Genomic DNA, 24,122 nt, shown 5'->3' with positions numbered 1-24,122 from the left:
TTGTTGAATTGTATATTGATTATGGTTGTGTTTCACAGAATGTTCTGAGGAAGAGGATGCACCCTCAATTGCCCCTTCGAGCTCTGTAGACGGCAATAACACAGACTCTGAGTTTGAGAAGGGTTTGAAGTTAAAAGGAAAACCCGCAGACCCTCCGAAATCTGTTGTCACACCTGTCAAGGATGAATACGAATTTGATGAGGATGATGAGGAGGAGCGAGTCCCTCCTGTCGACGATAAACACCTCTTAAAAAAGGACTTTCGAAAGGACTCCGTTAGTAAGGCCAACAGCTTCATCTCTATACCCAAGATGGAAGTTAAAACCTATTCCAAAAGCAACTCGCTCACACCAAAGAAAACTGTCAGGCGGATCATCTCTGACAGTAACAGTTCAGACGAGGATGACAGGACGTTGTGTTTCACACCAGCACCCACACCACGGCAACAAGCCCAGCAAACAAATACCAAGACTAGAGACTCTGGCAGCATGAGCTCAAAACAACAAAAAGACAAAAATAAAGTCAAAAAGAAGCGAAAGAAGGAGTGTAAAAATAACGTCAGCAAAGAAGTCAGGTTTGGCAAAGTAAATGATAAATTCTGTACGTCAGACTCCGATAGTGGAGGTCTGGAGAGTGAGGATGATAAGGGCTCAAATAATTTAAAGGACTCTTCCTCAATGAACCTTAAAGAATCCTCTCGCTTTAACGCAACCTCCTCTTCCTCACACGGAAACTTGAACTCTCAGAAACACACGCCATCATTAGCAGAACAGCATCCGAAGCAGTGGAGGACAGATGGCTGGAAGACCGTGTCGTCTCCTACGTGGTCGGATGTCAGTTCTCTTTCGGATTCAGTCAGAACGAGACTGTCCAGTGAGTCAGAGTACTCTTCTGCTGATTCGAGTATTGAGTCAATAAAGCAAATTAAAAGAAAAGCGCAGGAGAACAAAAAGAAAAACAACAATGCACACGGTAACACTGTAGACAAGAAAAACTCAGAACTCTATAAAAATTCCACCGCAGAGAGCGCCATCTCCAAAACTGATGGAGATGGTAAAGTGACTAAAAAGCATAAAGTAAAGCACAAGCATAAAAGTAAGGAAAAAGACAACGCTCCTAGTCTAGTACTTAATCAAGATATGAACGAGAAGTTTGTCAAGAGCTATTCTTTTGACTTTGATGATTCAAGGCAAAAGTCCTTAATTGTCGACTCTGAATCCACAACTGAGAGTAAAATCAAATTATCCAGACACGAAAAAGACCATTCAAAAAAGGAAGATAGGCTTTCAAAAGCCAAGTCTGAGGATAAGGATTGGTCGTCTGGAAAGGATCTGCATAGAACAGCAAAAGAAGAGAAAAATAAGAAAGCAAGGGACACCACCAAGGACAAGACGAATAAAGAGGAGAGGGACAAATCTGTAAAATCTGACAAGGAGAGAAATTTTAAAGAGAAGGAGAAAGCCAAGGAAGATAAACAAAAGACTCACAAAGAAGAGAAAAAGAAAAAGTCCAAGGAGAAGTCCTTCTCTAAAGTGGACAGAAAAAGTGAGCAGAAGGAAGAGAAACATCTTAAGGTGGACAAGGAGAAAACCATCAAGGAGGAGAAAGAGAAATACAAAAAAGACAAAATGCTAAAGGAAGAGCCTGAGCATGAAGGCTATGACGTTAACAATCGGTTCCTCAGCCTGGAGGACACAAAGCTCAGTGCATCAGATGACCATCACGACAGGTGGGGCTCTGAAATGTCCTCTGATTCTTCTATGTGTGGAGACGATAGCTGGGATGCTCACGTCAAAGAAGTCAAAGAATATAAATCCAACAACACTGTTAAGCTAATTGTTGAGACTGTTAAAGAGGAGACGAGGAGAAAAGACAACAAGGTTAAGGACAAGAGAGCAGAGCACAGTGACAAGAAGTCAGAGAAAGAAGCCAGTTTTAAAAAGAAAGAAAAAGACTCTTCTGAAAAGACAAATGAAAAGAAAAAAGACTGGTCTGAAAAAACTAAACTGAACTCCAGCCACTCCCTTGAGAAAGACAAAAAGCGCAAGGAATCCACAGAAACGGTCAAAGACAAAAAAGACAAGGATTCCTTGGACAGTAGTAGAGAACGTAAAGATTCATACGAAGGTGTGAAGGACAGAAAAGATCTCAAAATCAAGCAAGAGTCAATCGGAGATGATTATGGCAATGACAGCTTCTTTAAAGACATCGATCCTGCAGGAAAACTTTGTGACATCCGAGAAAGAAATCACTCTGGAAAGGAGAAAGAAAAGAAAAGTGAGGGAGTGGAGAAACGAGAAAAGACAAAAGTTGACAAATATAAAGAAAAAGCAAAAGACAAAGGAGCTGACCATGAGAAGAGTGAGCGAGGCTTCACAGAGAAAGCTGTCAAGGAAAAAGACGAAGACCGGGGCACCAAAGACAAGAAGGAGGGAGCCAAAGACAAACACAAAGACTCTCATGGCAAAGACAAAGATCGAAAGATGTCTTCAGAATTGGCAAAGGACAAGAAAGAGAAGGCATCTCAAGATAAACATTCTGAGAGGGAAAAAGATTTCCTCGAGGTAAAGAAAGAGGAGAAGAAAACAGAAAAAATCAGGGAAAAAACATGGTACAAAATAGCAGACATATTCACAGATGAAAGTGATGATGACGAGGACAGCTACAACAGTTCTGTTGTCCTTGGGTCAAGTGCCATAAGAAAAGACTCGACGCCTGATCAGGATGAGCTGGATCACTTCCCCGCTGAAAAAATGAGAAAGTCGTCCGCAGACATTAAACACAACACGGAAAAAGCAAAAGACAAAGAATACAAGGAAAAGAAGAAGGATAAGACCACATTTGACTCCGGTAAAGAGCGGAAAGGCTCCCTAGAGAAACACAACAAGGACAAGAAGGATTCAGTAGACTCAAAATATAAGGAGAGGAAGGACCGATCCTCGGTGGACTCGAACCAGGAAAAGAAAAATAAGCAGAAGCTGCTGGACAAAAGGGACACGAGTGAGGAAAAGATGAAAAGCAAATACAAAGACAAGCAGGACCATTCAAAAGAAAGGAAGCCCTCCAAAGGCAGTGGTGAGAATGAAAAGTCTCTTTTGGAAAAACTAGAGGAGGAAGCTATGAATGACTACAAGGATGACTCAAATGACAAGAACAGTGACATCTCCTCCGATAGTTTTACTGATAGAGGTCATGAGCCAATCCTCACTACTTACTATGACTCCATCAACCTTAATGATATGTCTGAGGACAGACGAGACTCCCTGTCCATTCCTACACCTCAGGACAGATTCAGAGACAAAGAAAGGCTTCGACATTCCTCATCATCGTCATCCAAGAAGAGCCATGACAAAGAAAAGGAAAAAGTCAAAAAGGACAAAGGAGATAAACGTGGGGAGAACAGAGAGTCCTACAATCGCAGAGAGAGTCTACCGTTTGAGAAAGAGCCCATGCCTCTTGAGGCAGACCCTTACACTTTCCCATTCGGGGGCAAAGGGGACGGCGAAGACGACTATGACAAAACACTGGAATTTGAAAAAGAGATGTCCAAAAAAGACAAAGAGAAAGCAACTGGCATCATCAGTGACAGGACAAAAGACAAAAAGAAAAAGGAGAAACATAAAGACAAGTTGAAAGAAGAAAAGAATAAATACACAGACGGCTTTGGATCATTTAAACACTCTAGGGACGATGTGAAGTCAGGTTTGAAAGATAACCTGCAGTTCTCCGTTCTGAAAGACAGATCGAAAGAGCAAAGTCCTAAATTTGATTTGAAAAAAGACAGAAGTCGAGACATGTTGGACAAAGACAACAGAATGGATCACAGTAAATCTAAGGCGAAGGACGAAAACGAAAAGCTCACTCAGTCCAAAGACGCAACACGAAAAGACAATCGTCCACGCGAAAAACTGTTGGTGGATGATGATAGTCAGCTGACAAGTTTTGGCCAAATGTTAAGTCAAAAAGATCAGGAAATTGGAGTGAAATTAAAGAAACAAAAAGAAAAGATGAAGCAAATGGAGAGGCTGAGACCCAAAACAGGGGACCCTAAACTCAAAGATAAAGCCAAGTCTACAGAGGAAGTACGAAAAAACCGCAGTGAGCTGACCTCCAAGAAATCCAACAGCTTAGAGTCTGGTCTTAAGGAGAAAAAGCTGAAGGATGTGGTCCTACCAGCTCAGATGATGTCTCCAGGGAGGAAGTTCCAGCCTAGTGACAGTCAAAACACAAAGGACTGGATGGCAGGCCACCAAATGAAAGAGAACCTCCCCGCTTCGCCCAGACCAGATCAAAACAGACCAACTGGTGTCCCCACGCCAACATCTGTCATCTCCTGCCCCAGCTTTGAGGAAGTAATGCAGACACCACGGACCCCATCTTGCAGTCCAGAGGATTACCCTGAAATTATGCTGGATGGGCTGGACTGCCAGAATTCATCAGCCATGACTATGTCAATGAATGCTTGCTCCCCAACCGTCTTTGAAAGGTAAGATATTTAAACTTCTAAGCAAACTCTTGGGTTTCAGTTCGAGTCCGTTTGAGATTGTTGTACTGTATTCACTGTAGCGTTATTTTTAATTTTGTTTCATCTGTGTCCACCCAAGCAGATACTCCAATTCCCAAAGTTTCCAGGAGGGTACGTGTCCTACTCCTGCAAAGAACCTGCAGCTACCACTCATCAGCCGTTCTGCATCACCTGACACCCGCAGATCTTTAGATAACGAATTCAAAGCCGAGTCCGACATGCCTTTTCGACAGCAGAGTGATCCAGCTGCTGATTTTGAGTCATCTTTGCAGCCTTTAGAGGAAAAATCAGTAACCGTCAATAGGCTGGAGTGTGTTTCACCCTATTTCTCTCCATTGAGAATGTTGTCTCCTCGCCGTGAGCTACCCCATCTCACACCAGATAGTATGGCAACAACTCTTTGTGTCGCAGAGGGCCACGAAAACCTTCCTGAAAGCGTATACAACAGTTTTCTGCCAAAACCGTCAACGCCAGTTCACAGACCAGATCCCCAGGAACCATGCTTTGACATTGCTGCACCACCAACCCCAGCTCCTGCTGCTTTGCTACCCCTAGATATTGATGACATCTCGGAGCCGAACCACAGTGAGCCAAATCTGCCCGAGCTGCCCTGTGTCGCAGAAGAACAGGAGCGAGAAGAAGAAGAGGAGGAAGAAGAGGAGGGGGATGAGGAGGAGGAAGAGGAGGAAGAAGCTGATATGGATGAGAGGACAGATGGTGATTGCTGTGCCGTGGAAGAGCCAGAGCAGATAAGAAATTTGTGTTCTTTCTCCCCTCAAGTTGAGGACCCGCTAAGGAAGAACTGGCCTCTGGAGTCTCCACATCGGCAGGAGTCGGACGTTCACCAGCTGTCTCCAGCACACACTGCACTGAATCATGTAGACAGCTGTTTCGATGACAACATGGGTTGGAACACTGATATGGACCTTAAAGCTGCTCGAGGGGAGATTGAAGCTGCCGTCTCTAAAATAACCAGTCCTTACTCTCACTCTGACAATGAAATGCAGCCCCTCTCGGTACACCCTCCTGGCTCCTACGACAACTGGAATAGGTGGCCCAAAGAGGACATGGAGGACTCTGATGAGCAGAAGGAGGCTGTGGCGGACATTCCTTCTCCTGAGCGGCCTGAAACCACTATGGATGAGGAACCCGACTATTTAAATACATCATCATCATCTAATAGGCTCGACTCTTTCTTCCATGACTGCAACAAACCTATCATAGAGAACAGCCACCAGATGGATACAGACTGTGTAGAGCCTGACGGTAGAATGAACATGCAGAACTTCAACACGACCCATGTTGATGACATTGCTCCAGCTGTGGGCCGTGAGCCTGTGGTGCCCTGGGCAGATCATTTCTCGACTGATGCAGATGAACTTGATGACCTGGGGCCATTTTCTTTGCCTGACCTACCATTACCAGACAAGTCAGAAGAAGGCGAGCCTCGAGATCATGAACTAGCTGACCACAGCAAGATCGTGTCAACTCACATTAGACACACCATTGGCAAAGAAAAGCCAGACATAATAGAGGTAGACCTACCAAGCTTGACAAAGACTCCATGTCCTGCTGGAGACCTCAGTTTAGGGGAATCTACTGGACAAGACTTTGTTGTGCCGTCACCACATACCACCTTCCAGCAGGAGTTGGACTCTGAGCTTCAAAGTGTGCCCACCAACAGCTGTTTGTCTCTTAACCCACAACACAGCAGCATGTTAGAAAGACCATTAGCATACGAAATACATGAAGAGTCAGAACCTAACATGCTGTATCCACCTGTGAAACCAGCTGCCTGTCAGCAACATCACATATCCCAGCTCCATTCCTTCACCGAGTCAGTCCAGTTACCGCTGGACTCTGTGTCTGCCACAAAACCAGACATTAGGCACAAGGACACTCCTGATACAACAGAATCTGTGTCATTCAGTCCTCTTCCCCATCTGTCTGTGGCAGTCACCCTCTCCAGCACAGTGGAACTTCCAGATACTCAGGAACCTCCATCCAAGCTAATGCCAATCTTCCCAACAACCGTGCCCACCATTGTAGATGTTCCCAAGAAGGTAGAGGAAATTCCTCAAAGGATCACTCGCAATCGCGCCAAGAACAATCCCTCTGCTGTCCCTGCTACCTCCAGCATCACAACCTCATCAACCATTGCCACCACTGTGATGAACAGTCCAGTAGTGAGCATTAATCTAGTCCCAACAAGAACCCCGACACCCACTTCAGTGACTTCCTTTTCATCTCCAAAGAAAGAAAAAGACTCGGTGCTGAGCGTTTCCACTACTGCACCCCCAGCACCGCATGTATTGCCATCTCTGACTGCATCAGCGGTCATCGGTAAGTCGACAAAAGGTCGTCCTCTGTCTGTGGACGAGGAGGACTCAACCCAGCACCCACGCAAGAGGAAATTTCACCGAACAGCCGGGCAGCAAGTCCAGGTCCAGCTTGTAAATACAGCCATGCAGCAGACCAGGGAAATGATTCAACAGACCTTAGCTGTAGTTGTTAATGCCATCAAGCTGGATGAGATCGAGCCTTACCACAGCGACCGGTCCAACCCTTACTTTGAGTATCTGCAGATCAGGAAGAAGATAGAGGAGAAGAGGAAGATTCTGTGCTACATTACCCCGCAGGCCCCACAGTGTTACGCTGAGTATGTGACCTACACTGGTTCTTATCTGCTGGACGGCAAGCCTCTCAGCAAACTTCATATCCCCGTGGTAAGTTACCCCGCCTTTACACGATCCAGACATAATAAAGACTTAATGTGTAAAAACAGTTAAAACAATAATTGTACTTTCACATCAGATGCTGAAGGTTCAGAACACAAAGCAGAAAACTAAAACGCTTAAGTAAAAATCACGCCCAGATTTGGAGCCACTTCCTTAGTGGGGATGGGAAAATTTAGGAAACTTTCATTCCCATTACAATTCAGAAGGCTGCCTTGCAACTATGAAACTATTATTATACAGAGCTCTAAAAAACTAAAACATAGAGGCAAAAATACAAATTTACAGATTGAAATTGGTTACTATACATAAACGCATATTACTGTATTTTCTTGCGTAGTAAAACACGTACAATAATAGAAATGCTAAAGCAATTAGCATCATGTTTGTCACTGAAGATTTAAACACAAATCAAATGTTTCAAAGTCGTTGATAAAGACAGTCGTGTCGTGCTAGCCTAAACTATTATTTAAAGACATACATTTTTCAGGGTTCAGCAAAGAAAGATTACCGGTATGTAAAAGGCACAGCTTTTCTGCAACATGTTTCAGCTACTATAACTCTTCTCGGACAAAAGGTACCAAACTACTCTGCCGACCAGAAGTGGCAGCACAGATGAAAAAAATTATGTCCGTAAAGTAAAGAGGTCCCCATCCCTGATCCCTCATTTTACACCGCTTTATAATGTAACTGTTTTTTTGTGGCGTTTCTTATCATATCTTCTATTAACTTTTCATTTTATATGCTTTTGTATGACTGCCTATTGTTGTCTGTAGCTCATCTGTGTTATTTGTTTAAATCAGGTCTCTTGTAAATGAGTCCTCGTAGCTCAGTGAGACTAACCTGTTTAAATAAAGGTTGAACGAAAAGAAAAATCCTCACGGCCTACTGTCCTGCACGTTTAGCTGCTTTCCTGCTTCACCACACCTGATTCAAATAATTGAACTACCGGCTCAGAATGTCATCAAGTTTTAGCAGAAGCCAGTCAATGAGTCATTCATTTCAGTCAGGTGTGCTGAAGCAGGGAAACTTCTAAAGTATGCAGGACTGTGATCCGTGTTGGGGACCTCTTATGTAAGGCATCTAAAAATAGGTTAAAAATAGTCACGGGCGTGGCTTTACTCAGCTCGCATCGACTCAGCATCAGCCAAATGTATCTCCATTGCCTGTTCCTGCTTGGTGGAACCACTTCAGCTGTGGTTCCAGTCAAGCCAGCAATTTTGACACCAGTAAACCGCAGCCGTTGACTGGCCCGTGAACCGATGTCGCTGCACGAGTCAAGGCGGTACTTGCAAACTCCTCCTGAAGCGCCGTTTTCAGTCTGATTATGTTGCTGAGACGGAGCGTTGCAAATCACAGGTTCTTCTGTGATCGAAATGAGGTGAAAACCTTTTTAGCAATTTTGTCAGACGAGCGCGTACTGCGTGAGCTCGATGGAGCAGCGGGAAACGAGTAAGTTTACTGGGAGGTGTCTGAGAAACTGACTGTCGTGACAAATTTAAAAAATGTCCAACTACCGGATGATAAAGGATCACAACCGGCGAAGCGGGTCGACTCGAAGGGACTGAAGGTGATTCGCCATTATGGACGCCTTTTATTTGCCCGCCCACGATCCAGCCCTCACCCCAATGAGTGAGGGACCCACTCTAAATGGACACATGCCCTTGAGTAGAACTGAATAGAAACAAAGCGATTGGCGTTGTACTTGACAATGGAGAAGCGGCTTTATTGATGTAAGACTTTCACAAAGATGAATGGAGCGATCCGCTGTGGGTCTATGAGGTCTTTATTATACACACACAAACTTCAATAAGTTTGTATACAGTAGTCCCTCGTTCCTGAAGCCCAACGAAAAGTGAAAAACTGCAAAGGAGGGATAGTAGTACAAGTAGTAAGTAGTATCGGTAGTTTATTTTAGTATATAGATATAGATATAAAGGCATTTTAAACCCTTCCCACACTCTTGCAATATTCTAAAAAAACTATGTTTCTCAACTCTAAAGCTCTAAAAGAACACAGAATGTCATGATTTCAGTTCCCTGCCTCCTGTGCTCTTTGCCACCTGCAAGCGTTCTTGGCCACGCCCATTTCTCTACTCCGCATGGAGAACAGCTGATCAGCTGCAGGAGGAAGCTTTTTCTGCAGCTCTGGGCTGCACAAATGTGCAGCAGGTGCTAAATAATTAAAAATAAATTATTTTAAATAAACCATTTAAACCATTTGAAACCATTAGTGAAAAGGCCAGACTTCAGGGGTATCTGAGGCAGGCTTGGAACACAAGAGTCAGGGTGGCTTCTGGGTAATACCAGATGGCTAGGCCTCAGACCGACGAAGCCTCTTGGATGAGGGGCGAAACGTTTCTTTTTAACAAAAAAACGAAGTCCAGATGACATGATTCAACCTTTTTTGTTGTTATATACCTGGATGACTGAGAAAACAAACTTTGTATTTTAAATAAAGTTTCCGTGCCGATCGTGCAGATCATCCATCAATCAGCCAAACGTGTGTCATGTCCAATCTTATTTTGAAAAACGACGATGGAGCGAGTCGGAGATAAACAAACCGCGAAGTAGAGAGGGACTACTGTATTATTATTTTTTTAATCCCTCAGACATCGTTATCAGAAAACACAATAAAAACTAGTTTGAACGTTAAGTCCAGTTCACAACAACATCATGAGACATGGATCTGCACAGCAGCAGTGCAGCACAGACCATGCTGAGCAGCACAAAGGCACAGAAAATCATGAAAGCAAAGCACAGCACATTCTGTTGAAGTTCTTTGAATGTCTGATGTTGGTAATATTCAAGTTTTTGAAGTGTAATGAAACAAATCTGAAGAAACTGAATTTATTTGTGGATTTCAATGGATACAGACTAACAGCCGAAATGGTTAAAAAGGTATCAAATTGCGTTTTGTTCAGATTGCCCCACCTCCGTCGCTGTCAGAACCATTGAAGGAGCTCTTCAGGCAACAGGAGGCAGTAAGAGGCAAGCTCAGACTGCAGCACAGCATAGAACGGGTAAGACAATAATATAATCTGGACATTTGTGTGTTTTTAAGTGTCGTTTTTTTATTCTCCAGCGTTGTTCTTTCTCCAGAACTCACTCATTGCTCACACCGCCACACGTAACACACCTTTGTTGAAAGATCAAAACACTTTCTTAATCAAAACCTGCATAGTTTCCACTCCAAGGTAGAAATGCAGACCCAAATCCTTTTCCATAGTCTCAAAGTCACAACCATTGTTGTAAAACATGCTTTGTAGCTTTGATCCTGGTTTATTTTTAAAATGCGGCAGTCGTCCTGCTGTACTACCTTGAAACTAATTATTTTCTCTGCTGGCTTTTTACAGGAGAAACTCATTGTTTCATGTGAGCAGGAAGTTTTACGGGTCCACTGCAGAGCAGCCAGAACGATAGCCAATCAGGCTGTGCCGTTCAGCGCCTGCACCATGCTGTTGGACTCGGAAGTGTACAACATGCCATCAGAGAGCCAGGTAAGACATAAGACGTTAGGTTTGAGGTCAGCTGCCACATATAACCAACTAAATCCCTTTTTTAAATCCTCCTTTTAACCTGTTCTCTGTTCTCAGGGTGATGAAAATAAATCTGTGAGAGATCGATTCAACGCACGTCAGTTCATTTCCTGGATTCAGGACGTGGATGATAAATATGACCGAATGAAGGTACATTTTGGCAGCCATTGCTGATTAAATCAATGTTTTAAAGTACCGTATTTTTCGCCCTGTAAGTCGCAGTTTGTTTATTTTTTTGCATAACTTGCATGCCCTGCAACTTATACACCGGATTGACGCATTTATGGATTTTTTCTGATATTTATAAACCAGTTTTTTTTACGAGGTATGACCGTTATCATTCATTCTGACTGAAAATATTGAACACATCATTTTCAGCCACTAGATGGCAGCAGAGTAGTACGTCATGACATTGTATCATGTAGTAGGTAAAAGTGGCTATTAATGACACAATCAGCTTGCCATAGTTTCCACCTTCGTCCAGCTCGCCTGGAGCAACCATCAAATCAGCTTCATTTCGCTGCGCCGCCCCAGAAAAATGCAGCTGATTTGATCATTAAAGTGCATTTATTAAGTGAAATTTCAACTGAGACACACCTTTACTATAAAGTCGAGCAAACAAATAATTGTTTTTAGGTGTTTACCTTGATGAGTTTCTACGAAATGAGCAGAAACTCGTCCCTTTCTGCACGTTCCTACTTCCGCATATCAGCTTTTGAAATGCAGCTGATTTGACAGTCAAAAGTGCATTTATTAAGCAAAAGTTAGACTGAGACACACCTTTACTATAATTTCGAGAAAACAAATAATGTTAATCTTGTTAAATTCTTGTTAAAGTCCTCCCGTGCACGCTCCCGTGCATGCTCCCGTGGCCGCCATTCGGCAGCCAATCGATTTTTGGCACAACACTGGCCCACATTTCAGGGTTGTCAGTGATGACGCATAATAGATGCAACTTATACGGCGAGGCGACTTGTTTATGTTTTTTCCCCACTTTGAGACATATTTGGACTGATGCGACGTGTAAGGCGGAAAATACGGTAATTGATTCCATGAACGTGTTTGTGTGTGTAAATACCAGGAGGGTTTTATTTTTTCTTCTTTCTCCCTCAGACATGTTTGCTGATGCGACAGCAGCACGAGGCAGCAGCCCTCAATGCAGTGCAAAGGATGGAGTGGCAGCTGAAGGTCCAGGAGCTGGATCCAGCAGGGCACAAGTCCCTCTGCGTCAACGAAGTGCCGACCTTCTACGTGCCAATGGTCGACGTGAACGACGACTTTGTCCTGCTGCCTGCGTGACACACTGCTGCTCACAGATCAGGATAAAACTCTGAGTCACTTCTTCCCTAGGAGGCTTTGTTAAACAGAACGAATGGAAAGGGCTAGCAAGTTCAACAGAGGAGTTTCTACAGGAAAAGTATACTCTTCAGAAAAGGAGCAAAGTAGAAAAACTTGTTCTTCATTCCCTTCTGCGAAGAAGGAAACAGGTTTTTTATCGGAGGAAAAGAAAACACACAACTTGCACTTTCATCCTCAAAGTTTTTATGCTTTTGTTTGACCGGAGCGCGAGAAGCAGAAACAGTTTTTGCTTTGAGGCTCTGACGTCGGGACACAACTCCTCAGTGCTTCGTTAGGGTGAGACGGGGGGGACAGAGATTTATTTTCTGCTTTCAGTTTTTGCCCCCCCGCTTCGATACCCGCTGCTACTGGGAGGATGGATCAGAGAGGAGCTCTCCCAGCCGCCTGGTGCCTGTCCAGAGGGAGGCCTGAGGAGACGCTCCCTGTTGACGCAGGGTCGTGCCAGGTGAGTCCAGCGCTGACCCAGATAAAGTGACAGGAGCCACGGTGCATCTTCAACAGGCTCCAGGAAGCTACAGCCAGCCACTGATGGTTTAGGGCTCTGTTCGTACTGCGCCGGGCCTAGCCAAGCCCGCAGTGGGCTGGAGCACCTGTCAGAGGTCCAGATGTGTCTGAGAGGAAAACTACAGCCTCTGAGCCTGGCTGAACAGAACGGGACGAGCACGGAGCCCTGAGGACAGGCCGGAGTGTTCCTCAGCAACTCCACTCGCGCCGACACAAACACATCGGACCGCCACGGACTGCAAAAAACCAACACGGGACAACCAGAACAAACAAACAAACAAACAAACCCAACGAATGTTGATGTTCAGAGACTTGAGAACTTGAGGTTTGGCAGGAGAAGAGAAATATTGTTTTTGTCTATTTCTTTACTTGGGCATTTCATTGTTTCTGAGGAAGTGACTTGAAACACTACAGAGCCAATATTAGTTTAATGGAAAAAAAACCAGAAAGGACAAAAAAAAAAACATTTAAAAAAGTTGTATTCCGTAAATTATGTACAGTTTTTATATTCGTTAACCAACGTATTCTTGCTGCCTTCTAGATAATTTATTTTGCCACACATTACTGCACAGTTGTAAATAACCTATGTACTGTAATATCACTCAGTTAAGTGTAAAGAAAAAATAAATAAAAATTATCTTTTTATGTACAGTTCACTTTGGGCAGCACTTTCCCCCTCTCATATCCAGTGGGCCAAACGGTGTGCACGACTCCAGTGCACAGTTCTCTAAAGTCACCTGTAGATTCAGTCACCTCACCTGGACGCAAGTCGCTGCAGCAACAGTTCTGTTTAAAACGGGCCGACCACGCCCCTCAGATGTAGCAGAATAGATGTAGAGGATTTTATTTAAAGAATAAACAGAATTATAATTCATTGCTTTAATACACAATTATATCATAAAATCTTTGAACCAAGAAAATGCCTTTTTCAGCGAAAAATACTCATTTTTGGGCAAAGCCACATAGATATATAAATATAAATATATATATATATGAGTGGGATGAAAGAGATGTCATTCACAAGCAAAACCGTCATACTTTTGTTTTTGTTTTCATTTGTTTTACAAATTTGGAAATAATGTTTAGCCATTATAAAAGACTGGTTTTTCATCACTTCGCGTCTTGTTCTCCCAGTTTGTCTGAAGTTAAAAGAATATGTCTCGTTCAATTCTTCAAAAATCTTTTTTTTTTATATATATATATATACTTTTCCAAATGTAATGACTGTGTGGCACCAGACAAACCTTATTCGGTTCACACTGAGCTCTGTCACGTGAACGAGTGTTTTTTTAATACATTTGAATTTTATTACAACCCATAGGAAGATTAAATTCCCTCATAGGACTCCAGTATGACATCTTTACCAGTTAGTTCAACATTTAGCTCCACTCGTGTCAAATTCTTAATTTTTATAAACTAAGGGGGGGTTGTGTAGTTTGACAGGGATTTTAAATTTTAGCATCCTTATGTATTCAGTCGCGTCGGGCCCAAACGGAGAGAGATTTGCAGTCGAGGGGGAAAGAAACGACAAAATTAGTTTTATTTTCCGTCTTAACTGTTTAGAAATATTGATTTGTGATCTCTTGGGTCGATCCGTTTTTAGTGGATTTGAAAGGCTTTGCCTGACCCGTCGCGTGGCTGTGCATGGCATGTCGAGTGCAATGGTTGTTGCAATTACACTGTGCAGACAAGGTGGCTAGATACATAGTTCTGGATAACTTTAAGAAGTAAACGCACACGTACAGCAAATTATACAAACGGCCAGAAATTAGTTTTATAAACTTCTGTTTGTCTTGTTTCAGTGCGTCACGTTCTTACAGTTTTTTGGGGGAAAAGGTGTTTGTTCACAGAGTCCCTTTGTGTGTGTATTTAATTTTAGCCAAGTTTATGTTGGTTTTTCTATGTTTATATTTGTTTTTCTAGCATGTCAATCACGTTGCTTGTCGAGCAGAATGTATTCCACTAACTATGCCCCGACCGACACCCTCTCACTGTTGTTTACAAGACATCAAGAGCTCAGAGCGAGTCACGTTTAATTGTTTCAAAACGGTTTAAGCCCTGTTTTAGTCTTTTTTTTTTTTGTTTTTGTTTTTCCACGAAGGCTTGAAATGCTGACCCGTCAGACAGGCCCTGCACGCAGCACCAGACTAAACCCATCAGGAACCCACAGAAGAAACAAAATAAGAGTTTTTAAATTTGTTAGTTTCAAGATGAAAGTGTAAATATTGTCGGTAAAGTCACAATTTTATTGACGGGGGGAAAAAATCTGTTTAATTGATACATAAAAGTTGCAATTAAACGGGATAAATTTCAACTTATTGACTAAAAATTGTGTTTTAATGACAGAAAAATCACAAAATTGTTAATAAACAAAAAAGTTGTGAGTTTAATAAAAATGTTGCCGTCTTATTGGCAGGAAAAAAGTGTCAGTTTGACAGAAAATTTGCTCTTATTGGCAAACAAAAGTTGCAATTTGATTGACGACTAAAAGTTTATGAGAGGAAAAAAAGTCCAAATTAAGAGAATTTTTTTTTCCTTTCAAGACTAAAGTCTAGAATGAATTTGTTCTTGTATCAGATAGTTATGGGTGTACTTTTACTTTTAAGTACATACTAGCACGCAAAATGTCAGTTGAAACTGTGAACTTGTTTCAGCTTTTCACAATAAGAGTCTTAACTTCACAACACTGAGAGCTAACTTCAAAATCCTTTAAACATTTGAAGTTTATAAAAACTAGGGCTGCACGATATTATCGGCATGGTATCGGACGATATTGGCGTTATTGTTAAATATCGGACATCGGCCATTCCATTAAAATAACTCACCGATATAAAAGGGGCCATGTTTATATATATATATATATATATATATATATATATATACATATATATATATATACATATATATATATATATACATAGATAAGTGCTATTTTTGTATGACCACCCAATGACAAAATTTGGCATTAAACATAATCCAAGTTGAAGCGTTACATCATTTCCAGCCCCTTTTTGGCGTCTGCCTGTGGAAGCAGGCCAGATTGACAAAGACCATGCAGAATAATGTAGTATTTTAATTCCACAGTAGAGAAAGCTCTCTAGTCTCTAAGTAGGTCTAGGGGAAAAAATATATATATATCGGTATCGGTTATCGGCCAAATCGTTTTTAACATATCGGAATATCAGATATCGGCCAAAAATCCAAATATCGTGCATCCCTAATGACAACGTCCCACTCTTGTTGTTCAGTAAAAGTTCTGCTGTTGAGACCGCCAGAACTTTAGTGAGCATTTAGAGGACAACGCAGGCCTGTGACTCTTATTGTGAAGAAATTAAACCAGTTCTACCAGTAATGCAGCGCACTTCAGACCGCTTTAATGAAAGTATAGCGTAACATTTTATCGTTAACCCAGTAGAAGTGCCCTCATCACCCTCAGATACAATAATACCAAATAAAACTCAAACATGTTCAGGTGCACTTTTTCCATCAACGTTTACACTTTAATCCTAAAAATATAAAAGTTTTTTTCTCGTTTTGTTTTGTGTAAATCAGTTCAGTGTATTAAAAAAACTCTTTTCAAGCAGCCAGAGATGAGCCCCATGACCCAGATGTTGGGCGGAGCACTCGTTGATCCAGATGTGAGCCTGACAGCACCTCAGTCAGCAACATATTACCTCTACGCTCCTCACATTCATCTTGTTTCTTTTACGTTTAGTTGATTTTCATTCTTACTGGACATAAATAGACATAACTGCTATTTTTTCATTGTATAGAATCAAAATTTCAAGCCTTTTTTTTTTTTTTTTTTAACCTGACTGTAGCGGTTTCTTTGTTCCTATTTTTTCTGTTTAGAATGACGAATAAGAAACATAAAGAACTCTTTAAATGGTGAGAATTAACCTATTTATTATCGTTTATTTTTCTGACACCTGTGGTATTACTTTTTTTTTTTTTTTTTTAAGTTCAAGTTGGTCTCCGCTGTGTAAATTTTCCTTGTAATGCGTGAAAGAGACGACCTGTACATATTTGTGTAAATAAAACCTCCCAGGACGTTTTGCACCCACCTCTTTGTACTAGTCTGAAAAACTGCGTAGAATGTGGGGTTCTAACAGCAGCGGGCCGGGTCGCTGCAGGTGATTATATGATGTACCAATGTAACATTTCTTTTGTACAATGTAGTTTATTTGTGTACATATTGTTGGAGCAGCTAAAAAATGGGGGGGGGGGGTTCAAGGGGGTTCTTGACGCAATCGTTGATACTTTCACCTCCAGCTGTTGTTGATTTCCTGTGGGAGGAAAAAATGTAAAGAAAAAAGACAAAAAATAAATGAGAGAACGTGAGTGTAGGTTATTTTGTTTTGTTATATTTTGGGGGGGGTTGGGTTTTGTTTTTGTTTTTTTTGGAGGGGGCGGGGCTAAAATTAAAAACGTAAAACTTCTAAATTGTTATTTTCTACCGTTGCATGTACAGAGAGCGCGAGAACTGCTGTTGTTCCTCAGAGATTATGTTCGTTAATAAAATTTTGAAATATTACCCGCCGGTCTGCAGTTCTTCCTTTGCAGAATAGGCTTCTTGTTTTTTACCTGGTTGTTAGCAAAATATCTCTTGGACCACTGGACGAATTTGAAAAAAAGCTGGGTTTTTTTTATATATTTATATATATATAGAAATCTACAATAAATTAGTTCTTGGGAGTCATTCAAATTCAAGATGGCTGCCAACATTAGCAGGCAGAAAAATGGCTACAGCTCTTATTAGATTTATATATTGAGCTCAAATTTGATGATGCTTAAAATTATTTTTTAAAGTTTTGACAGAAACATCTGGATTAGAGGATGCCACGGGAGTGGATTTTCACTTCTGTCTCATTCCTGATGATGCTCCTCTGCATCTGTTCTAAACAGTTATATATATTTTATATATATATTTATATAACTATATATATATATACAGTTCATATATATATACAGTTTATATATATATATATATATATATATATACAGTATATTATACAGTGGTGAAGAGGTTAGAGAAGGTGGGCCTGTGATCAGAAGATCACTGGTTCAGCTCCCGGTACTGACGACATCAAAATGTGAGTGGGAAAGGTGAAGCGCCCACACCTGCCTCCACCCTCATTTGCCCCACTCTGTGCCCTTGAGCAAAGCCCTTAACCCCCACCATCTGCTCCCCATAGCAGCTCTCTGCTCCACACAGAGGGCTGTGGTAGCTCAGTGGTCTGTAGTTGCATCAGGAAGGACATCCGGGGTAAAAATAATTGCCAAGTCTTTGTGCAACTGGACCCCTGAAGAAGGGAGCAGCTGAAAGAAGAAGGAAAAAAAATTTATATATTTATATTCTATAAACTACAATGGCAAGAAAACAGCAAAAGACAATACAGTAAACAACATTTAAGGATGATTTCAAAAATATATTTTTCTATTGAAGATAAAGTTTATAAACTGAAGCGATATTTGTGGGTCTTTTTTTCTAGAAGTTCAGAAATCCATAAGTTTATTAAAATAATCTTATAAAAACAAAAACAATTCCACATTTTGTAATAGATTAAAACCTCAGATGTTGCTAAAAGCTTGTATCATAATTACATATATATATATACTGTATATATATATATATATATATGGAGTTGGTGAGTCTATTTCAAAGGAAAAAAAAGTATTATTTTTAGCAAAAAGTTATATTAAAGTTAAAGTTATATTAAACCCAGAACAAATCCAGAATTTAAAGACTGTTTAAATACAATAATAAACTACACAACAAAACTTTTTTCTTGTCTTTTTATAATCAGACAAACTAAATCATTCACTTGAATGTTTTCTCCTTTCAGCCTTTTTTAAATTAAAACTGTGAAACTGTAAAACCAAACATTGACACAGGATGTTCTTCTTAATGCGTTTAGAAAAAGACAAAAGCAGAACGTTTGGTTTCTTCTTCATTGAAATTAGACCTGAGGCTTCAGTAGCTCAAACATGAAGCAAAGTTTCACGTTCCGAAGGTTCAAATAACCTGTTCCTGTGGTCCAACCTGTCGCCAGTTCAGTTTAATTCGGTTATTTATATAGTGCCATACCACAACAGAAGTGGTCTCAGGACACTTTACAGGAACAGTCACATGTAGAAAGGTCAATAAAGTTCTTTATCTAAGGAAGCAGCAGACATGTTGAATCTTCTCTTCGTCGCAGTCTCCCATCCTGAGCAAGCACAGTGGCAACAGTGGAAAGAAAAAACTCCCTTTTAACAGGAAGAAACCTCCAGCAGAACCAGGCTCTGCTTTGACCGGCTGGTTTGAGAGGACAGGAAGGAGAGGCGAACACAGAGTGGCAGGTCCAGATGTTGGTCCAGATGTACCTGAAAGACAGAAACGCATGTTAGGATAGAAAAAACTGTTACAAATACAAAACACGCCGAGCAGAGCGAGTACAGACAGAAGCGGAGTGAAGAAATGTGTTCAGTTTGTCCTCCAGCATCTAAACCTATAGCAGCATAACTAAAGGAGAGCTCAGGAAACCCAAAAGAATTTATCACAAAGAAAAGTCTTGAGCTCAGTCTTAAAACTGGACAACGTGTCAGAAACTGGAAGCTGGAGCCTGATAACTGAAAGATGAAAGAGTTTAGTCACTTCATCAGTAAAACCCTCTGAGTTCAAATAAAACACATCAAAACTTTAAAAACTAGATGTTTCCTCTTAATATTCTTAAAGATGAAAACTTGTTTTCCATGTCAGCTGTCCGTCACATACCTGTTCCGAGTCGCTCACCTGTTTGTGTTTGTGACTCGCAGTAAACTTCACGGCGTCGTGCTTCAGAAACGGACGAAGCAGCTGAAGGAGGTTTATGAAGCTTCTCCATAGTTCCCAGCAGCTGCAACAATCTGACACCAGTAAGAAGAGGACGTTTGTCACACTCATGTTTCGGGACTCGTCTGTTCTCATTTGATTTTGTTGAACAAAAAGTAAATTTAAGCTCGTTCATTGTCCAGTTATGAAGATTTGAACTTTTGATTAACGTCATAAAAACAATTTATTAAGAAAAGAAGTGTCAGAGTTCGAGTGATCGCTCACAGAATCTCGTTGTGATTTAATAAATCATCTGATGTATTTTATGGAACTTGAGAAAGTTACAAGTCTTAAAGAGATAGTTCAAATCTTTTAAAGTGGCAATCTGTGGGAATCTGTAAAACTGGCGGAATGTGTGCGTTTTATGATGCAGATTATCTGTGGCGGACATCGGTCGACTCTAAAAGTTATTCATTTGTAAATGTGCAACCGATGATCCCATGCTGTGAGTTTGTCTACGATCTGTCAGGTGATTTAAGAGATATTTTGCTAACAGACAAACAGTGTTGGTGTTGAAAGGCCTAACTCACACAAATCAACAAAATAAGGTTTCTTTATTGTCAATTTGCATTTCATGTGGTACATGTGGTGGAACGAAAATGTGTACACAGGGTCCCAGTTACATCCAACAAAAGCATAAAATGTAAAGAAAAACACTAAGAATACGATAAACACTTAATAGTGCAAAAACAATACACTGAACAACAGCAGCACAAACATGGCTCAGTGGTTAGCACTGTTGCCTCACAGCAACATGGTGCTAGGTTCAATCCCCGGTTGGACCTGAAGTCTTCCTGTGTGGAGTTTGCATGTTCTCGTGCTTGCGTGGTTTTTTTCTGGGTAATCCGGTTTCCTCTCACAGACCAAAAACATGTATGTTGAGCTGCTTGGCCCAGGCCTCCCCTGCAAAAGAGAGATCTGTGATCTCAGTGGGATTAACCTGGTTAAATAAAGATTAAATAAAATAAGTAAGTAAATAAGTAGATACTGTATGTTGTGAATTAGTCCAAGTTACTAGTACACCAAACTTTAGCACAATATCTATAAAACTGGCTGAAGTATGGTTATTTTTGTGATTTTTAAGGCCAGTTGGCTGTGGTGGCCATCTTAAATCGGATTAGCTCCAGATATGAAACAGTTGTAGATCTAAATCCAGTGATTATTCTCTGAAAGTGTCATTCAAATCTGTCCAGTGGTTTGTGAAATATTTTGCTAACAGACAGACATAGTTGTCTGTCTGTTAATTGGACAAATCGAACATATTTCTCGCTGAATCTGTTGGACCTCGGGATATGTGTTGGGGACCACTCTCAGCTACTACCACACCAGATCCGAGCTGAACATCTGTACCATCAGCTGAGTTGTTGCCATGTTTGTGGTCTGTCAGGGAGCAGGTGTGTCAGGGGACCTCGTGCCGTAGGCCCCGCCCCCTGCGGCTCGTGCCTCTACCTGCTGGAGCTCAGTGCGCAGCTGTTTAGTGTTCAACATGTCGGCTGAAGGTCCCCGGCTCCTGACGGACTATGAGACCCGGATCCTGCCCCGCGCCGGCGGCTACGGCCGCTACAACCGGGCTGCGGTGGCGTTCAGCTGGTTCCCCAGCTTCGCCGTGACGCTGAACCTCTTCACCGACCTTTTCTACACCCTCATCCCGGACTCGTACCACTGCAAGCCGGACCCGACGCTCCTGCCTCCCGCTCTCCTGCCGGGCAACTTGTCCCGGCAGGACTACCTGAACCTGACGGTGCCCTGGGTGAACGGCTCCGGGCTCAGCCGCTGCCAGCTCTACAAGTACCCGGCCAACGCGTCGGACCTGTCCGGGAACTGTCCCCGGGAGACGGTGTCCTGCACCCGGGGCTGGGAGTACTCCTCTGCCGCGGGGCTCCACACCAACTTTGTCACGGAGGTAAGGAAGGAACTGGTCTGACTGGGAAACCACTGACATGTGTTGACTGAAAGAAGAAAATATAAATACAAGACTGAAATATAAAGTCCCAAATAAACTTTGTTGTTATTGTCTGACAAAATTAAGTCCGGTCCCCTGCGGACGGATTAAAAAAAAATAAAAACAAACTTGTTTAGTCCTTAATCCAAAAGACTTTCAGTCTGAGGAGCTGCAGTAAACTCAGTCTTATAAATAACACCTTCTCTAATTAGTGGATCAACCAGTTTTTGTTAGTGTTGCCAGATCTTGCGATAGAAACAAGCAACCAGCTCCATGAAAACAAGCCCAACTGGCAACATTGTGTAAATCAGAAGCCGGTTTTAAACAGTATAAACACATTTATTATGGAATTAAACATAAACAGCTAAATTATGTTAATCACTTTGAATAGCATCCCTTCTCCCATTCTTTATTATATTTTTTCCCATATTTTCCATTTGCTGGAGCTCATTCTAGCGTGGTCTCGTCACTCCGTGTTGTAAGCGTCACACAAAAATACAACCAATCTGTATCTTCATCACTGCAAGGAAACAGTCGTCAGTATTCTGCTAATCGTCATCACTCGCGCTAATGTTTGTTTTTACAGCTGGAGAACATCCGCCTGTCGTGTGGCGCCAGCCCCACCTGAACTTAACATCCGTGGAAGGGGGGCACGAAGGGACAAACTACCTACCACTCGTCTTTTGCTTTCACTCGAAAAGGAAAAACAAGCCCAAAAAAATCGCGACTCACAAAATTTATAAGCGACTTTAGAAAAAAACAAGCCCAAAGTCGCTTATAATAAGCGAACTTGGCAACTATGCTAGCTGTTCGCATTTGGCGGCGGCTGTGGCTGAGTGGTTAGAGCAGTCGTCCTCCAATGCAAGAGTTGGGGGTTCGAATCCACCAGCAGTTGCATGCCAATTGTCCCTGGGCAAGACACTGAACCCCTCATGTCCTCCGATGTGAGTCCCATCGGTGTTTGAATGTGATAAAGTTCTGATTAGTCTCTTTAGAATGATTTATTCAATTAGCTTTGTAGAGATCTAGTAGAGTGCTGTATGAATGGGTGAATGAGGCACAGATTGTAAAATACTTTGAGTATCTTGATAAGATAGAAAGGAGCTATATAAGTACAGTCCCTTTACCATGATAAAGGTCCATCAGCTTAACAATGGATCGTTAGAGCCCTGATGGACGCTCGCTATTCACAGAGTGATACTAGCAATATTGTAAGAGGGGGACAGTTGGACACGGAGACCCTGTTTAATGATGGACAGGTTCTCTTCACAAAGATGGCTTCCTTCACTCCTCTCAAACCAGCGTGATGATGTTCACATCCCTGAACGAGCGACCGCTGGTCTGCAGACGAGTGTAATCTGCAGAGTCCTGGCCTGATGATGTTGCTCTTCTGTGCTGATTATTGAGCATGCATCAGGATGTTATGTGGGTTAGTTGTTTAATTTGGAAAAAAACATATATATTTATCCACCTAAATACTTTTTTTTTAGCAAAAGCATAAATATTGAAATTCTCCTTTAGAGACGGTCATTAGTTTTCTGCTCGGCCTCAAATTAATTGCCATAAATTCTGGAAAAGCTGCTCCTCCTAAAACAAATTGATATAAAACACTAGAAAACTGCTGCTGCGTCATGTTAATACACACGTGGATACACGTATATTCATGCATGTACATTCTTGAACCGTGAGTTAAAGCTTCAAGTTTTGAAGATATATATATATATATATATATATATATATATATATATTTTTTTAGCTAAAATCTGATTGAATTTCTTGAACGCTTTGGGCTCCCCCTGAAATCTGAGGAGATTTGAGAGCAAATGTAAAATCTAGAGCAGCGAGAGACACTGGGTGAAAAGAAGAGAAAATACCTCGTTTTTATATCGTTTGTAAACGAGTGGTGGAAATGTGAAGTAAAAAAAAAAAAAGCTTAAACGGCCCTAAAAGTGGGTCACATCTTTCCATGACCAGTTTTAACGTTGAACGATGTTTTTCCATGAAGTTTGTCAGAAATCCAAAAGGTCTGACTTTTGTACCTTGTGTTGTTAAAATCTCATTTTAGCTGTGGGAAAGTTTTTTTAATTTAGTCATGAATTTTGTCCATGTTGATCCAAAACTTGTCGCTCGCTATTTTTAATCGAGCTACATTTTTTGACGCATTTTTTAATACGCCTGAAAATAAACAGAAACTATCGACACAATAATGAGAGGAATTGCATTTTTCTGAACACAGACGCACTGAAATTTGCTGAAGAAGCAGAAATTGTTACAGCTAAAACAAGCTAAACACTAGCTGACAGCTAACATAATATTAGCTAACTGTAGCTAAAAAAAACTAGAAGTAGCAAACTGTCAAAATTAGCTAAATGTTAGCTAGAAGCTAAAAGTAGCAACACAGTAGCTTAAAGTAGTATGTGGCTTGCTGGAAGCTAAAAGTAGAAGAACGGTAGCTAAAAGTAGCAAAGGCTAGTTAGAAGCTTAAAAATTGCAGACCTAGTCCTCAATGCTAGAAGTAGCAAATAGACTGGTAAAAATAGCTGAGCACTAACTAGAAGCTAAAAATAGCTAAACTGGACCACAAAGCTAGAAACGCCAAATTGATTGGTAAAAGTAGCTGAAGGCTAGCTAGAAGCTAAAAATAGCTAAACTGGACCACAAAGCTAG

General features: G+C 41.4%; 2 protein-coding genes across 3 annotated transcripts in view; both read left to right on the top strand.

Annotated features, from left to right (window-relative positions):
* Positions 1-13,252, top strand: part of ankrd11 (ankyrin repeat domain 11) — a 154,742-nt gene extending 141,490 nt beyond the window's left edge. The window contains exons 9-14 of one of the 2 annotated variants that reach the window (XM_037689818.1): positions 39-4,485; positions 4,607-7,250; positions 10,183-10,281; positions 10,615-10,758; positions 10,855-10,947; positions 11,911-13,252. In XM_037689818.1, the coding sequence (XP_037545746.1) occupies positions 39-4,485; positions 4,607-7,250; positions 10,183-10,281; positions 10,615-10,758; positions 10,855-10,947; positions 11,911-12,096 (7,613 nt within the window). In that variant the 3' untranslated portion in view covers positions 12,097-13,252. Of the gene's footprint in view, positions 1-38; positions 4,486-4,603; positions 7,251-10,182; positions 10,282-10,614; positions 10,759-10,854; positions 10,948-11,910 lie in introns of both variants that reach the window. The other variant, XM_037689810.1, reaches the window with a different exon arrangement.
* slc22a31 (solute carrier family 22 member 31) overlaps positions 12,512-24,122 on the top strand; it is a 30,454-nt gene continuing 18,843 nt past the window's right edge. Inside the window, exons 1-2 of the mRNA XM_037692906.1 lie at positions 12,512-12,601; positions 20,934-21,416. Of these exons, the coding sequence (XP_037548834.1) occupies positions 12,512-12,601; positions 20,934-21,416 (573 nt within the window). The remainder of the gene's footprint in view (positions 12,602-20,933; positions 21,417-24,122) is intronic.

This window comes from Nematolebias whitei, chromosome 2 (genome assembly GCF_014905685.2).
Source record: "Nematolebias whitei isolate Nwh7 chromosome 2, NemWhi1, whole genome shotgun sequence".
Taxonomy (NCBI): domain Eukaryota; kingdom Metazoa; phylum Chordata; class Actinopteri; order Cyprinodontiformes; family Rivulidae; genus Nematolebias; species Nematolebias whitei.
Note: the sequence above shows the minus strand (reverse complement) of the source record. Positions and strands in the feature narration are given on the sequence as shown.